We start from the raw sequence: 17722 nt of genomic DNA, 5'->3' as shown, positions 1-17722 counted from the left end.
TACCGTCGAAACGAGGAGTCAAAAGAAATAATGATAATAATAAAAAATATTAAGAAAGGTTTTCCTTGTATTTATAATGTTTATAAATTGAGACGAGGCTGTCAATGAGACATTTACAAACAAACACGAGACAGACATTTACAACTCTCAACGAGAACGAAACCAAGGCTGCCATGTCTCGTCTCGATAGGATCCTTAGTGGTGAAGTTGTGAACCAACCAATTAATGCGTTCGGGGTAACGAGATGAGGCGGCTTTTTTCGCAGTACAAAATTCAAAATAATTATATCGTACCATTTCAGTATGGGATATTGTTATACACATGGGCGTATATATAGTTCACGGGGGGGGGGGAGGGATGGATCAACTTTTGGTATGATTAGGGTTGCTTTATTTCTTAAGTGAAAATCCAGGACACTGCTGGCCGGAAGCTTGTTAGGTAGCATGGGGGGAGGGGATGTTGGACCCGACAAAGTTGTGTGTTTGTAGTCACGAAGTATTGATACTTTTCTGTTCATCTTGTGTCACTACGTTTTTAAGAACCAAATTTCTTTAATATAATTCGAGGGGGGAAAATAACTGAGTTGATAGTCTCAATGCAGTTTCTCATCGCAGAAATTCTGAAACTATCAGGAAATTGCAGATATTAGTCTGCAGTCCCATCTGGTGAGTGGAATTACGAAATTTCCTTCCCATCCGTATCCCGTCCTATATGTCTAATTTAAGAGAATGAAATAAGTCCGAACGCATTTTTTATGAACAAGCGGATAGAACAAGGAAACTGGTAATTTTAGTGAGCCAAAAAAAGAGAGGGGTTGGACCCGTTGAATCCCCCTTAAATACGTCCATGGTTATACACATTATTTCCTTGTAATGATTATACATAAACTAAGTATAGATATGTATCTGTGCAACTAATGTAATCTTCTCAGTGTATTTTCTCTTATCTGCACAAAAATGTTTGATCATAATTTGCGCAACTGAAATGGAACACAAACTGAAATTGCTTTATGGAAAAGAAAGTTAAATAGGCTTTATAAATAAAGTTAAGAATGTGAAAATTCCTATTTTGCACTACATAGGTTACGGTAAATATCGATAAATATAAGTTTAAAAAATATTTTTGAGTGTCTGGTCAGCAACCAATTTTATAAGAAATATTTTTCGCATGGCCTGAAAACACTCACGGAACTGAACCCTTTCATTCATCTTGCGCGTGAGCAGCACGGATATTTCATAGAAGAATGATCGTTACAAAGCATAGCTTTCCTTTCTCCTATCGCTCCTTCTTCCATTATTTAAATCGGTACAGATTTGTAAAACTGCTGCACGTGTTCGCTCACCGTGGGCTACCCATCCGGAACTGGACGCTCGAAGCAGACGACAAACGATCTCTCCCTAAGGAGTGACGTAGTAACATGGCGACGGCGTGTTTTCAGCGCAACGCTAGCCTCCCAACTTTGGAAGTCTCGTTTCTGCCTTAAACTGGACGCAGAGAAATGCGAGAACTTGCAGGGGTCATTTTTCCAGGGTGTAGTTTTTAAAATTGTTGTAAAAAAAATTGAGTGGAAATGTCCATTGACAAGCAGATATTAGCACGTAATAAACAAACAAAACACAATCGAAAACACAACTTTCTCCAGTTTCTGTTGCCAGGTCGTACGGCAAGCAGGAGAAAGTTCCACCTTACAAGGCCGAGGATAAAAATGCTTGGTGCAACCCACCGCCGCCTAAATCTCCCGCCTGTCGTTATCCAGCACTTTGTAAAGTGGCAGATTAAGTGGCGATGGTGCAACCGGCCCTAAGAGGATGTTACAAATCTTAAGAACAGATGAAAACGATAAAAATGCAAGTATATGACTAGTGGGAATCAATGTACAGGTAATTTAGAACCTTTTTCTTAGAAAGCATTTAGTTATATTATTTTAATGCTAACAGAACCTAACCTAACTACGAGAGCATTTAGGTTTATTATTAGAAGAATGCTAAGGGACCTAATCTTAAAACATTTTTGTGTAATTAATCGCTAAAACTTCACAGTATGTGTTACGGACGTAATTGCATACATAGCATGATGAAATCACGATAAAACAGTCTGTTGCCACGCGCATGTCTCTTTTGGGTTACAGCAGAAAAAGAACGTGGCAGCAGACACTACCTTCAATTTTGGCTAAATGCCTACGTTATTAAGTTAGGCAGGCTAGCTATGTATGCACAAGGTAGCAACACTGTTGTGCGACAAGAAGGGTCCGTGCTTTACTGTAGAAATCGAAACTTCTCAGTTCTTTGTTTCGTACCGTCCTGTAAGTTGGAGACTGGTGGAAGTATCTGAATACACAATGCGTGATTTTGATCATGACGTGAATTTTTTTTTCTCTTGCGATATGATTCATTGTTTTGTATAACTGAATGAAGCGCAGACGCTTACTTTTGGCAACATAATTTTGTACCTTGGATAGATTAATTGATCTGGTGAATCTATTAATACACTGCAGGTTGTTTTCTCCTATATAAACTGTTCAGGCAGCAGGAAATATTTCACCCTTATTTTTCCACGACGAAGATAGTAATTCTATAATATTTAGTTTCTTGAAATTTAGATGAATATGAATCCTAACCTACTTCAGTAGTGGCGGAAAAAGGGGGCTATCACCTCCTACTTTTGTCCCTGCAGTAGAGGTGTGCGGGATCCCGAAAAGTCGGTACCGGGATCGGGGGGGGGGGGGAATCCCGTCTCGATCCCAACTTTTCGGGGTCCCAAGCAGTAGGGAAATACAGAATGGTCATTTCAAAAATTCGTCAATTCTCGACATTTTCTTCTGTAAATGTATGTCTGGAACGTATCGAAATTGTTAGTTTTTGTACCAGAAGTGCAAAATCAAACACTTAAGATGAACATTACGTGTAGAATTCGAGATTTTAAGAGCCTCGGGAAATTTCGAACATATCCCGTCCCTAAAATTTTCCGACTTTGTCGTGAAATTGAGAATTTTTCCCGTCTCGAATGTCGGGATTTAAAGAATTTCCCGTCCCGACCCAAAAAATTCTGTCCCGCACAACCCTTCCCTGAAGTATGGTAAACATTATCTCCAAAGGGATATAAACTGCAGTGGCGTAGCGTTATAGTACGCCCGTACGCCCGGCGTTCCCCGATTATAAATTTCAAAAATGCGTAAATACTGTCAATATAAAGTAAATCTTGACTAATTTCATATATGTCTGACCTTCATGGCATTATAATAGCTATTTTTCGCGATCCGCTTGCAACGCTCCACTAACAACACTCGTTCTAGCATTTTTTTCCTGGCCGGACGCCGAGCAGGTTCGGCGTACAGAACCCTATATTCCTTGCTGCCTTTCTGGAGGGAAAGCTTGGATCTCTAAAGCACGCGACCAAATGCCCTCTCGTACGCCCGCGTATGGAGCCGAGGGCTACGTGATTGTTTCACGTGACCCTTTCTGCCTTCTGAAGCAGACGATAGCGGTAGAATTTCTTCCCGGTTCTTCGCGCTCGTGGCTCTCGTGCTATGTGTTGCTACAATACGCAATATTGACTGACGTAACTTTACCAAACTGAAATATAGCACTTCTTAATGGCCACTGCATTGTATAATTTATCGCACGAACAGCGATGTGCATTAAAAACTAAAAGATCAACACAGTTTTTGTCAAATAAGTTGGTGAAGTCCTTGTGGTAGAAGTTCAGCCTGTGGCTGCTCTACCACTTAATAAAAAAGAGTAATAATAATAGTTTTGCGGGTTATTATTTTTTCGTTATTATGTAACTGCTTAATATTGTGTGAATGGAAATGTTTAGCATTGATTTGAAAACTCTTAACATCGAATGGTCTCTGGACAAAATTATTTTAAAATGTTTATCAGCATTCTCAAGACGTAATAAACAGTGGTCTGAATTACTACTCGGCACTGTTACGTTAGTAGAGTGTACGATAGTACACACCACCGTGTCAGAGTGTTTTGCACAGCGCGCCAAGGGGACAGGCCCCTGATTCGAATCCCGGCGTGAGCATGGGTGTTCTTTGTCAGTGTCCCTTCATCAATATCATCACTCATATTCATATTCGCGATTAACCAAAAGTGGTAGAAAAACGAAGTAAAATAAACCAAATCAATCAGTAGTTGGATCATCCACAACAATGACGTCTACTGATGTGCAGAGGCGCTTGTGATTCAGGTAGGTTTTATAATGATTTGCGTCATTTGCCGAAAAGTATAAAACACCAGAGTTCAAAACATTTGTTGCATGGTGAGGCATCTCATTTTCTAGCTAAAGCATGCATGGATGATGATGCTTTATTGAAAACCCAGCTGACTTCAGGGAAATAAACAATGCCTGTGGCGACTAATTCCATAAGTAAATTATTAAGCAAAAAAGGGCCGACCCTTCCTTCGGACTTGGCGTTCCCACCCGAAATGCCCATGCTACGCCACTGATAAACTGTTCTTGCAGCCACTGTACTTCAGTAATATAGTTTCATAAAAATGAGTTGTTTTTTTTTCTAGGGGGTGTGCGAGACAGAATTGTTTTGGTCTGGACGGGAATTTTTTTTTAATCCTGACATTCGGGACGGGAAATAGTTGCCATTTCCCGACAAAGTCGGGAAATTTTCGGGACGAGAAATGATCGAAATTTCCCGAAGCTCTGAAAATCTCGAATTCTACACGCAATTTTCATCTTAAGTGCTTGTTTTTGCACTTCTGGTACAAAAACTAACTGCTCGGGAATCCGAAAGATCGGGAAATTTTTTCCAGATCCTGGTCCCGACTCTTCGGGATCCCGCACACCCCTATTTTTTTCTTTAACGACTTTAACTATAATTTACTGGGAAAAGGTTGACTTTCTTTTGTTTAAAACACATGTTTAAAACATGTTTTTTAAACTCATGTTTAAAACAAAAAAACATGTTTTAAACAAAAAAAAAACAGTTTGTTTTGTTCTTTTTTTAAAAAAAAACACAAATTTTGCCAACGCTGCGTAAGAGAGACCATTTACGCACGTGCTGTAGAAATCGAAGCTTTCCCTCCAGAAAGGCAGCAAGGAATATAGGAGTCCTGTACGCCGAACCTGCTCGGCGTCCGGCCGGGAAAGGCATTGAAAAGAGATGCTAGAACGAGTGTTGAGAGTGGAGCGTTGCAAGCGGATCGCGAAAAATAGCTATTATAATGCCATGAAGGTCAAACATATATGAAATTAGTCACGTTTTACTTTATAATCACAGCATTTAAGCATTTTTGAAATTTTAAATCTGGGAACGCCGGGTGTACGGGCGTACTATAACGCTACGCCACTGATAATATCCGCATCATACGAGGGGAAGGAGACGATAATAGGGAGGGTATGAATACAGGAAATGGTATCTTGGCTCTGTGTAATCTGTTAAAAAGAGCGTGTCTGTGCTTGCTCCTTAACGGGCAATGGAGGAAGAGATTAAATTGTTGTAGCAGGGGAGGGATTTTGATGCAGTCTTGCTAGGTGTTCGTTTGTGCAAACGTGTCCCGTTCGTAGGCGAAGTGTGAAAGTTATCACTTAACGAGGAAGTTTCAGTTTATGAAACCAGGGTCGACTGACTACTTTTTCTGCGTACCATTTATAAGTGGTTAAATTTGCAATTTGATTAAGTGCCCGAGCTTCCCATTGGGAATTAAGTTTCATTTTAACTCGGTGTAGAAGATCAGTTTCTATGGTATTGGATAAACGAAGGGGAGTAGGAAAAAGAGTGTTCTTCGCCTTTTTTGCATATTGGTCCACTAAATCCTGATATATATATATATATATTAAGATTGCTATGAGCTTTTACGTATGTAAATTGCACTCGTTGGTCATTTTGGCGGAGATTTAATGTAATTAGTTTGTAAGATCAGGGACGGGAGAATGGGCATGCGATATGCATCTTTCCCACAACGATGCGTTCACTTTGTTTAACCGCAACGATGAGAACGCATGGTTAATTTATTATAATTTATTTATTAACCCTTAGTTCGCCGCCGTAACACATATGTTACAAAAAAAGTATATCCCTTGTAGCCGCTGTAACACATATGTTACAAACAGCTTTAGATACAATTATCGAGGGTTTGCCACACTTATATTTGTATATTGAGGTTGAAACACTGACAGTTCGTTCGGGAACTTGTTTTGCAATCTTGTTTCGAAAATTTCAAATTCCCCCCCCCCTCCTTTCTCGGAATATGTCACGTGTTTGGGCTCACCCAAACACGTGTTCGCTCTTCAGTTGACAGACACAATAAATGCTTGGTATTTACGATGCTGTTTTCCTCCAAGCTTCCAACGCTGTGATTTAGTACTGATAAGGCACACATTCTTCTTTCTGGTGATCCAGCTGAAGTAGTGGCGGGGGGGGGGGGGGGCAAGGAGAGAGGGGATTGGATGAGGTTTGGCAGGTGTCAGCTTTCTGTCGCCTCTCTGTTAGAAATGCAATGGCTTGACGATAGCCAGAGGCCAGAAGCATGAGTCTAAAGCGTGCGTCTATCCAGAAGTATAGACAAAACAAACGATTGCAAAGGCTCCCTTCCCTCCTCTGTTAGGAAAGGCCTCACCATAAAACAGTTCGTATCATATAACAGCTCATCGATTTCACTAACGCACAATCCTTTCCTTCCGGACATATTTCCACAAAGAACCGAGTCAACAGGGAAGAAAGATTCACAGTAGCTACACAAGATGCAAGTACGAACGAAAAAAAGCAAAAGTTCGGGTTTTCTCCCCAAAGTAGCTGGAGAAGAGGGGGCAAAGTCCACATTTTTATGATTTTTTCATTGAAATTCGGGGGATGCAGCCCCCGCCCGTAAACCCCCCCCCCCCCCCCATGGTTGGGGCATCCAAATTTTACATGGTTGCATGCACTGATCTTCTGCCTGCAAAACAAAAGTTATCCGAAGTAGATTGGTCCCATAGTGTCAGTTATAACAATTTTATGAATAATATGCAAATTGGCTAAAATTCGATCGAGTTTTAAGTTTTGCCTTTATTATTCAAATTGTATTGCACCCACGAACATGAATCAAGTTTCATTCTGTTGCGGAAGGTCTATTCTTTGGAAAAAAAAACAACAAAAGTTCCGGTTTTCTCCCCAAAGTAGCTGGAGAAGAAGGGGCAAACTCCACATTTTTATGTTTTTTCATTGAAATTCGGGGGATGCAGCCCCCGCCCGTAACCCCCCTACGGTTGGGGCATCCAAATTTTACATGGTTGCATGCACCGATGTATTGCCTGCAAAACAAAAGTTATCCGAAGTAGATTGGTCCCATAGTGCCAGAGTTATTACGATTTTTCTCCATTATGTATACGAATTCAAATTTCCCGCTCAAAGCCTCGGCGACACTGGGCTTACTTTCGTCAGACCGCGCGGCGTACTAAGGGTTAATTATCATCTCTAACATCACATTTCTTCCCACTTTTGGCTAATCGCTACAATGAAGATGAATAACTACAAGCTGTATTCGAAGTCGGGGTGCAGGAGTACACCCCCCCCCCCCCACACACACACACACTACCACCAACTGCACAATCTAAGTATCACCCAACCTGCCATGATAAGAGACGAACTTTTTCTTCTGTCCCATCTCATTTCGAAAACATTCACTTGTCCCATCTCCTTTTATGAGACGAGACGGAACATGCCTCGTCTCGTGAGCAACACTAACATTAACAATAGAAATATCCTCCTAGCTGTCCCCAAAGTCTCGAGCAAACATCCTCCCATGTAACAATTCCAGTTCAATGAAATGTCACTCACAAGGCGACAGTCATGCCCAGGTCGAGAGTCAAACCTGGAACATGCGACTCCCTCAAATAAATCATGAATTTTGTGTATAATAATTACAACGCCAGTTCATTCCTGGTAATTCTGAATCAGCAGTTTGGTTTGCATATATAAGCAGGATAATATTTAGTTTTCGAAGGTTGTACCGTCGAAACGAGGAGTCAAAAAAAAATAATGATAATAATAAAAAATATTAAGAAAGGTTTTCCTTGTATTTATAATGTTTATAAATTGAGACGAGGCTGTCAATGAGACATTTACAAACAAACACGAGACAGACATTTACAACTCTCAACGAGAACGAAACCAAGGCTGCCATGTCTCGTCTCGATAGGATCCTTAGTGGTGAAGTTGTGAACCAACCAATTAATGCGTTCGGGGTAACGAGATGAGGCGGCTTTTTTCGCAGTACAAAATTCAAAATAATTATATCGTACCATTTCAGTATGGGATATTGTTATACACATGGGCGTATATATAGTTCACGGGGGGGGGGGGGAGGGATGGATCAACTTTTGGTATGATTAGGGTTGCTTTATTTCTTAAGTGAAAATCCAGGACACTGCTGGCCGGAAGCTTGTTAGGTAGCATGGGGGGAGGGGATGTTGGACCCGACAAAGTTGTGTGTTTGTAGTCACGAAGTATTGATACTTTTCTGTTCATCTTGTGTCACTACGTTTTTAAGAACCAAATTTCTTTAATATAATTCGAGGGGGGAAAATAACTGAGTTGATAGTCTCAATGCAGTTTCTCATCGCAGAAATTCTGAAACTATCAGGAAATTGCAGATATTAGTCTGCAGTCCCATCTGGTGAGTGGAATTACGAAATTTCCTTCCCATCCGTATCCCGTCCTATATGTCTAATTTAAGAGAATGAAATAAGTCCGAACGCATTTTTTATGAACAAGCGGATAGAACAAGGAAACTGGTAATTTTAGTGAACCAAAAAAAGAGAGGGGTTGGACCCGTTGAATCCCCCTTAAATACGTCCATGGTTATACACATTATTTCCTTGTAATGATTATACATAAACTAAGTATAGATATGTATCTGTGCAACTAATGTAATCTTCTCAGTGTATTTTCTCTTATCTGCACAAAAATGTTTGATCATAATTTGCGCAACTGAAATGGAACACAAACTGAAATTGCTTTATGGAAAAGAAAGTTAAATAGGCTTTATAAATAAAGTTAAGAATGTGAAAATTCCTATTTTGCACTACATAGGTTACGGTAAATATCGATAAATATAAGTTTAAAAAATATTTTTGAGTGTCTGGTCAGCAACCAATTTTATAAGAAATATTTTTCGCATGGCCTGAAAACACTCACGGAACTGAACCCTTTCATTCATCTTGCGCGTGAGCAGCACGGATATTTCATAGAAGAATGATCATTACAAAGCATAGCTTTCCTTTCTCCTATCGCTCCTTCTTCCATTATTTAAATCGGTACAGATTTGTAAAACTGCTGCACGTGTTCGCTCACCGTGGGCTACCCATCCGGAACTGGACGCTCGAAGCAGACGACAAACGATCTCTCCCTAAGGAGTGACGTAGTAACATGGCGGCGGCGTGTTTTCAGCGCAACGCTAGCCTCCCAACTTTGGAAGTCTCGTTTCTGCCTTAAACTGGACGCAGAGAAATGCGAGAACTTGCAGGGGTCATTTTTCCAGGGTGTAGTTTTTAAAATTGTTGTAAAAAAAATTGAGTGGAAATGTCCATTTATTCGGCCTACGTATAGGGCCGGTGGCAACCCACCATCGTGAGGAAATTGGGGAGCTCCGAGTGAGTGAGCGTAATCCGGTCGAGAAGACCTACTATAACGGCTGGGGATACGTCGGGCTGACCCCCCGACTATTCCAATACTTGTTGAAGATCTCCACGCTTAGAGGTGACGAGGGAAAGCGTGGGAGGGAGATCGGCAGTCGGTAGGTATGCCTAGGCCCATCATGGGCTGTTGCGCAACGGATTATTACATTATTGTGATTTGTTTATAATTATGAACTTTGTAGTGCTTGATTTGTACTCTTACTAAAACAACATTAAAGCTAGACAAATAACTGGAACTGCAAAATAATGGTATTCAGTAGTGTTTCTAATGGGTGGGTCAGACCATACCAAAAAAATCTAGGTAGTTTTCAATATTTTTCAAAGAATGTTATCGTAAAATGTATGAACATTAGTTTCTTTACTCGATACTTCCTAATAATACTCATCTAGAGATATACAGGGGGTATATGTATAGATCAAATGTTGTGTTGGGCGGCAAAACGGGCTTTTTTTTAACGACTGTAGCGCCGAAACGAGGCACCAACGAGAAAAATGTTACTGAGAAAGGTTGTTTGGCTTGATGTCCTCTATACGTCTCTGTGGTCCGTGGGCACCGTTAAGATAACACTCTGTGTATATATATATATTACTATTATTGTAAAATATTTGCTACATTACTTTTGGGACCACATTGATGATAATATTATTATGAAACCATTGTTATGTAAAGACTGAACTCGTAAAAAATCAAGAATTCATCATACACCAACCTTGAATAAATGGTGAGCTTTGGCAGGGGCGTATTGGCTCAGCCAGAAGAATCCACACAATCTAATTAAAATTTCTAGTGGTAAATATTTATCTAATACATAGGCCTACCCATATTACTGTTCTTGAATCGTTAGCATAAAATTTAAAATTTTTCCCATTACAAACAAGAAAATAGAATGAAACACCTCTCTCTATCATAGACATTGTACTTCTTCGAATCAAAAACAACTGTTACTGATGTAATTTGTGGTGCATTTTGTAACTATATTTTGAAAAAAAACAAAAAAAAAAACAATTTTCTCCTCTTAAGACTGATATCAAATTCAAAGGGTCCAAAAATGTTAATGGGCCTCAGGTAGCAAATATCCTCTTGTCCCAATGACTTAGGTCTTCACAGTATCTTAGATATTATCTGTTGATATCCAAATGAAAACTATTAGCCTACATAAGCACAAAATGGACAATGATTTTCCATCTTTATAATTATCCTACATTTGATTTAAGAACAATTAAAGTAATAAGCCTTTCGTGATGTACAGTGTGTGGTTAAATACTAAATATGTAATACAAATTAACAATATATCTAAAATGATTGGTATCTCTCAAAACTTGTGTACTCTTCTTCCAGTAATGCAGCTGGCATTTTTACTACCAGGATTGCTGTATTTTATTTGCTGTGGAGCGTTTCGTCCATTGTCACAGCGATCGAATTATGCAAGGAAACAACCGCCCTTTATACCAAAAAATATGAATGCAAATCGCAATTCAAGGTGCATAATTTTCCCTGGTAAGTCATAAATCTTATGCATTTTCATCATGTTTTTTGGCCATATAGGACCAGCTTATTGCACGTCTTTTACAATTATTCACTAAGAAATATTGTCCATTAGGACACAAGGCTTGCAACTGAAGTCGGTACATTAACCTAGTAGAAATATAAAGATATGGCAGTGGAAGGCTTAAGCCGTAAAATTGTAGGTTTAGAGGAATTATACATAAAAGGCTTGATAGTATAGAGGTTTATTTAACAACATAATGCCTGAAGGGCTTGAGGCTACATAAATGATGATTATAACAATATAAACCCCAAATCTAAATACAATAAATAATAATGAAACAATTAAATTATACAATTAAATCTTTACATAACTAAGACTTCCTTACACTTTATTTAACCAAAAGGGGATTATAGTAATTTCATTTTAATATTAATTTTCCCCCCAAAAGACCTATCTTTGAATAGAACAAAGAGTGCTGTGCTTTAACTAAAAATCCCAACTAAATATACTACATAAAAACTTAAAATACTAAACCACTACAAAACAACTACTCCCTGTACTTTGTTCCATTCCGAGATGACCCCTTTCAACACTCAAAGAGAACTCAACTTAACGTGCTTTAACCTCAGCTAATCAGTGGGAAGTGAAGTTCCCACACAAGGCTTGCTTTCCTCCGAACTCCGGTATTTTATAGCCACGCCTCTTATTCCAAATTAAAGCCATCTGGTGGCAAACTATCTAAATATTTATCTTTTTTTTAACACTCGTACACCTTGCATATGGTTATACATAATATTAATTAATCTTCGATAAATGTGACATAGTTGAAATTTTAAATATGGATAATCCATTAGAAGTGTTCCAATACTGAATTTAATAATTTGCAGGCTGGAGAAACAAATTTGCCCATTTAAAAAAATCCTTATCATCATGAATTCTCAGCAGAATTTCATTTGTTTGCTTTCTCAACTATCTTCAGCAATTTCCTTTCTCTTATAATTGGGTGGTGCTTTTATGCAGGTGGTGCCAGCATCTGCAATTTAAGGTTGCTGATGGGGTACAGAGCTTACTTTAGGGGTGCTATGTGTGTTTCATATCCTTAAATATTTGCAGAGTGGCTCACACCTATTATTATTATTAGTTCTATTATTATTATTATTATAATGAAAAGCAACAAATCTCTTTTGGAGTTGTAAAATCATTTATGATTTGCAGTAAGGTTAGACAGACCTAAGCATACAGGTTTGTTTTTGCACATTCGATAAATGTGACATAGTTGAAATTTTAAAGGTGGATAATCCATTAGAAGTGTTCCAATACTGAATTTAATAATTTACAGGCTGGAGAAACAAATTTGCCCATTTAAAAAAATCCTTATCATCATGAATTCTCAGCTCGATTTAATAGATTTCTCAACAAACTTTTCTTATCAAATTTCTCTCTCAATTATCTTTATCTTTTTGAACGTTCTTCATCAGTTTTCTTTTAAAATTCTGCATCACGTATCTTCACTTTTTTTTCTTTCAAATTTCTTATTGCTTTCTTAACGATTTCCACAATTTTCTTCCTGGAATTTCTTAAATTCTCGATGAGTTATCTAAATTTTATTTCTTTATGAACAGTTCTCATAATTTCTTCATTTTTTGCTTCTTGAAGATCTTTATTAACTTTACTTATGAATTTCATTTGTTTGCTTTCTCAACTATCTTCAGCAATTTCCTTTCTCTTTTAATTGGGTGGTGCTTTTATGCAGGTGGTGCCAGCATCTGCAATTTATGGTTGCTGATGGGGTACAGGGCTTACTTTGAGGGGTGCTATGTGTGTTTCATATCCTTAAATATTTGCAGAGTGGCTCACACCTATTATTATTATTAATTCTATTATTATTATTATTATAATGAAAAGCAACAAATCTCTTTTGGAGTTGTAAAATCATTTATGGTTTGCAGTAAGGTTAGACAGAGCTAAGCATACAGGTTTGTTTTTGCATCTGTTATGACGAATACATTGTAGTTTTACTCCTGCAAATATAAATTAGTTCTACGTTACTTTATGTGATACATTATATTCTAAAAAAACGAAGTACCTATATGAAATAACCAAATATGGAAACAGATAAGGATCATTAAGAAATTTCTGAAATAATTCATATGAATTAACTACTAACTTTTTAAAAATAATTCGTTTCTGAATGGTAATTAAATTGACTGATTGATTTGTTTTATTTTACTTCATTTTTCTTCCACTTTTGGCTAATCGCGAAAGTGAAGATGAACAGTGATAAGGTGAAACGGTTGTAAGGACAATCACAAACGGGACAATACATGCTGGCTTTTAATTCCAGACACCAGAGACTCGTTAGAACGGTAGTTAAAGAGCAATGGTTCTATTTCAGAGAAGCAAACCGGGACTGGACCTAAAGTTTCGACTAACATCACGGTAAGCACAAAGCTACATAACAACATGTATGAGACTACACTGATTGTTTCTGAGTGGCTTTCACCTCCGCAGGTACAAAGTGGTGTGGTCCTGGGAACGACTCCTCCAGTGAGTTCGATTATGGCAGCGCTCTGGAAACGGATAAATGCTGCAAAGCGCACGACAAGTGCCCGAACTATATAAGTGGCGGGGAAACAAAGCACGGCCTGGAAAACACTTATCATTTTACAAGGTAAGGTCACAAGCAAAACCAAGCGATTTCTGGCAGATGGCTCCTTTCCTATTTGAAGGGCTCGTGGGTAAGTGGCAATTTTGTCATTATTGAGTTACAAAGTAAAAGGAGTCTATACCGATGCCTATGTATCGGTTGGAATTCATCTACCGATACCAGCCGATACTTCTCAAAAATGCCGTGCAACACTTTCGCGGAATCTAATTATCCTGGAAATTATGCAAAATTCAACCTTTTTTATTCTGCACCAATTTGCACGAGAAACTATATTTTGTGAATACATAAAATCTATTTTAATATTCTGAAGTAATTCTTGTATGTTCTAAAGCAAATTTATTTGCAAATCGAATCATATAATTGCAGAACATTTACTCACCAATACTGATCAATATTTTGAAGAAAAAAAAACTCAGGTATCGGTATCCGTGGACATCAGTAAGAGTATCGGTTCAAAGTGGTATCACCTGAGCCCTAAAAAAAAGAGCCATCCTCAAATTCGCGTGCCGGCCCCTGAGGCAGAGTGGTTAACACATCGCGCTACGACGCCACGGATCCCGGGTTGGAATCCTGGCCTGGGCATGGATATTTGTGAGTGTCTATTCATCAATTTCATCATATCATCACTCATCCCCATCTTTGCAAATTAGCCAAAAGAGGCACAAAAGGAGAAGTAAAATAAAGCAAATCAAATCAAAATCCAATTCGCGTGTAATTGCCATGTCTTGCAATTTTCTTTGGACTCATTCAACGATTCTGTACATAACTTACTTCCTTAGGTAACACTATAGTAAAGGGGTGACGGATTTCTTCAAATTTACAGGAGAAATTTACGGAAATCATTTTCTGTAGCGTTGTGGAAGTTCGTGAATGTAGTTTTGATCCATTTTAATGCGAATACATGTTGTTTTCTGCGAAAATCTCTGTCCGACACGCTGTTTCTGCTGCCGCCATTTGCTTTCTGCACGAGAGCACAATGTTCCGTGTGTTAGATGACGTAAACCCCGCAGTCAGTGTTTCAAACTCGCGTGTTTTCAATAGAACATGACGTGTCGAGTATTTTTCCTTTTTTTAACTACGCTTGCCTAACCTAACTTAACCTAACCTTACGGAAATTGGTTTTTGGGGCTAACGTGAATGGATTTTTGGGGCTAACGTTAATGGTTTTTGGGACTAACGTCAATGGTTTGTGGAGCTAACGTCAATGGTTTGTGGAGCTAACGTCAATGGTTTGTGGAGCTAACGTCAATGGTTTGTGGAGCTAACGTCAATGGTTTGTGAGGCTAACGTCAATGGTTTGCGAGGTATTAGCATAATGTCAAATCCGGGCATGAAAGTAGGTATTTTCCGGTGAACTAGGTTGCAACACTGCATAAATCGACAAAACACTCGCACAACGTGCCCTGAACCAGTACCCTATCGCCCGTCATAATGTGTTACAGAATCGAAATAACAAGTAACAGTAAGTACTCGTAAATGTAAGAAATAGACATTATCTTAGTAATGCATTATTTCACCTTAGGAAATGTTCCGCATTCCAAAATAGTACGTTAGCAATGTAAAAAAGTGCGAAATATATGATTTATAGGTGTCACCCCCGTACTATAATAGTACCCTTCCTCATTATGCAACATTTCATTTACAGGCTAAGCTGTCCGTGCGACAATGAGTTCTATAAGTGTCTAAAAGCAGACCATTCCAACTCAGCGTACACTTCAAATGCCATTGGTATAATATACTTCGACATCATGCCTTCGAGATGCTTCAGTAAATATTATCCAGCAGAGTGTGTCGAAGACTGGCTGTAAGTAAGACATTCTTTATTTCAATGTTTGTTCTGTTGATTGGGATATTTCTTTTCACAAGAAGCAAGGTTTCTCGTGGTTGAAATATTCTCTGCGTTGGGTGGGTCTTTCCCTTCTAAAACCAACAAGTTCCCGTATCCTCTTTCTAAAAGGAACTAGTTACGATATTCCCTTTCTAAGAGAAACCAGTTCCAGAACCCTCTTTCCAAAAGGAACTAGTTCCAGCAGCCCATTTCTAAATGAAACTAAGTACCGCATTCCCTTTCTAAAAGCAACTACTAGTTCCCGCGTCCCATTTCTAAAAGCAACTAGTTCCATCACACCCTTTCTAAAAGCAACTAGTTACCGCATCTCCTTTCTAAAATAAACTGGTTTCCGCATCCCATCGCTTAAAGAAACTGTTTCCCGCATCCTCTTTCTAAAACTAGTTCGCGCATCCCCTTTCCAAAAGGAATTAGTTCCCGCATCCCCTTATGCACAGTAAGGCTAATCGGGACTGGACCTACAGTTTAAAGTGGGATCCGAGCCACTATTTGCCTCCACCGGGTATCGAACCCGGGACACCTTGATTACAAGGCGACGACGATGCCACTGCTCCATCGGGGAGGCCCTGCATATTTTATTTAATCGACTAAAAAAGTTCTTATCAAAAAGGGTTGCCTAAATAGAATATTCAACCAAATGAAAATGAGACATTTTTTCCAGATGGTTTATTGCTTGCAATATATAAACATACAGGTAGTAATAGTGATACACGGGCTACATGTCCGCTACAAATAGTCGCCTTTTCGGTTCAAGCAAGTGCCCCAGTTTGTCGCTAGACTGTGGATATCCTGAGTGAAGAACTTCAATCGTTGACTGAGAAACAATTGAACGGCGTCAAGGACCTCAGCCTCGTTAACGTACAGGCGACTCTTTAGAGATTTTCTTTAGTGGTATAAAGCTATGGTAGTCGCAAGGCAACAAGTTATGGCTATGGGGGTGTGGATGCTCTAGGACCAACAAACCTTGGAACATTCCCACCGTATGGGGACATGCGTTGTCGTGCAACAGCATAACCTAATTACCATACACATCCTTCATACGACGATAAGTTTTGGCTCCTCCAATACCTTCTGCCACCAAAAATTGAATAACTACTTGCTGGGCATGTTTCAACGATTCCATGTCGCGACTGTACATAGCCAAAGTGCTTCAGCAGGTGCACACAGCACACCAATACTTTCCGAAAATAGCAGATTCTGTCCTGACATAAACGCCATTTACGCAGTGCCCAGTGTACTTAAACAAGGATGTTAATACAAGAGTCTCACACTATTAGTTTGTGGACCTTAATATTAATGGTAGCAGACGTCTACAGTATCCTTATTGTTGTTTTCCATGATCAGTGATACTATCTGACTCAGTTGTTAGAAGAAGCAGATGAAAAAGATGAGGTGGTATTTAGAACTACATAATTTGTATTCACGTCCAGATATTGGACCTAATGGAAATCGGTAAAGATGGAAAAGATTGGATTGATCTTGCCCTGGATAGGGACAGATGGAAGGCATGTGTTGGTGCAACCATAAACCTTCGGCTTTAAGAAAGCTAGAGAGTTAGTTAGTTAGTCAGTGATATTAAAAGAGTCAATAAATCTCACACAAAATGATTATGATTATTATAGTTTTGCGTGGGCTCTCCTGGAACCCCATTGACAGTTTACGTAGGTTTCGGATCAAAGCACTAGAAAAGATACATTTTAAGCTCACAGAATTTATCTTTTTTCCCAACAGGAGTATATATGGGAAGAGATGTACCAAGTACAAATATGACAAGACAAAACCCATGGAGTATCAATGGTTTGATAACCCATACTTCGATTAACGTTCAAAACAATTTGGATCTCAAAACATAGGTATATTAATGTACATAAGCACTTGTAATTCACAGAGAACATATCGGTAATAAAATAAACTATTTTTTACTTATGAAAGTAATAAGGTTATTTGAGAAAAAAAGTCTCCACGACGCGCTATATAACGGAAAATATATTGTTTTGAATGGAAGTTTCTGTAAAGGGTTATTTTTGTTTTCTGGTGTTGATATTGTTATCGTGATATTATCAGCTTAAAGTCTATATC

The 17722-nt window shown here is 38.8% G+C and overlaps 1 protein-coding gene across 1 annotated transcript in view; it reads left to right on the top strand.

The window, feature by feature from the left end:
* The window catches only part of LOC146002655 (uncharacterized), a 96104-nt gene that overhangs the window by 1583 nt on the left and 76799 nt on the right, over window positions 1-17722 (top strand). The window contains exons 2-5 of the mRNA XM_083140618.1: window positions 10976-11134; window positions 13638-13797; window positions 15440-15598; window positions 17375-17440. Coding sequence (XP_082996744.1) covers window positions 10978-11134; window positions 13638-13797; window positions 15440-15598; window positions 17375-17440 — 542 coding nt within the window. The 5' untranslated portion in view covers window positions 10976-10977. The remainder of the gene's footprint in view (window positions 1-10975; window positions 11135-13637; window positions 13798-15439; window positions 15599-17374; window positions 17441-17722) is intronic.

This window comes from Lepisma saccharinum, chromosome 18, assembly GCF_977018435.1.
Source record: "Lepisma saccharinum chromosome 18, izLepSacc3.1, whole genome shotgun sequence".
Taxonomy (NCBI): Eukaryota; Metazoa; Arthropoda; class Insecta; order Zygentoma; family Lepismatidae; genus Lepisma; species Lepisma saccharinum.
Note: the sequence above shows the minus strand (reverse complement) of the source record. Positions and strands in the feature narration are given on the sequence as shown.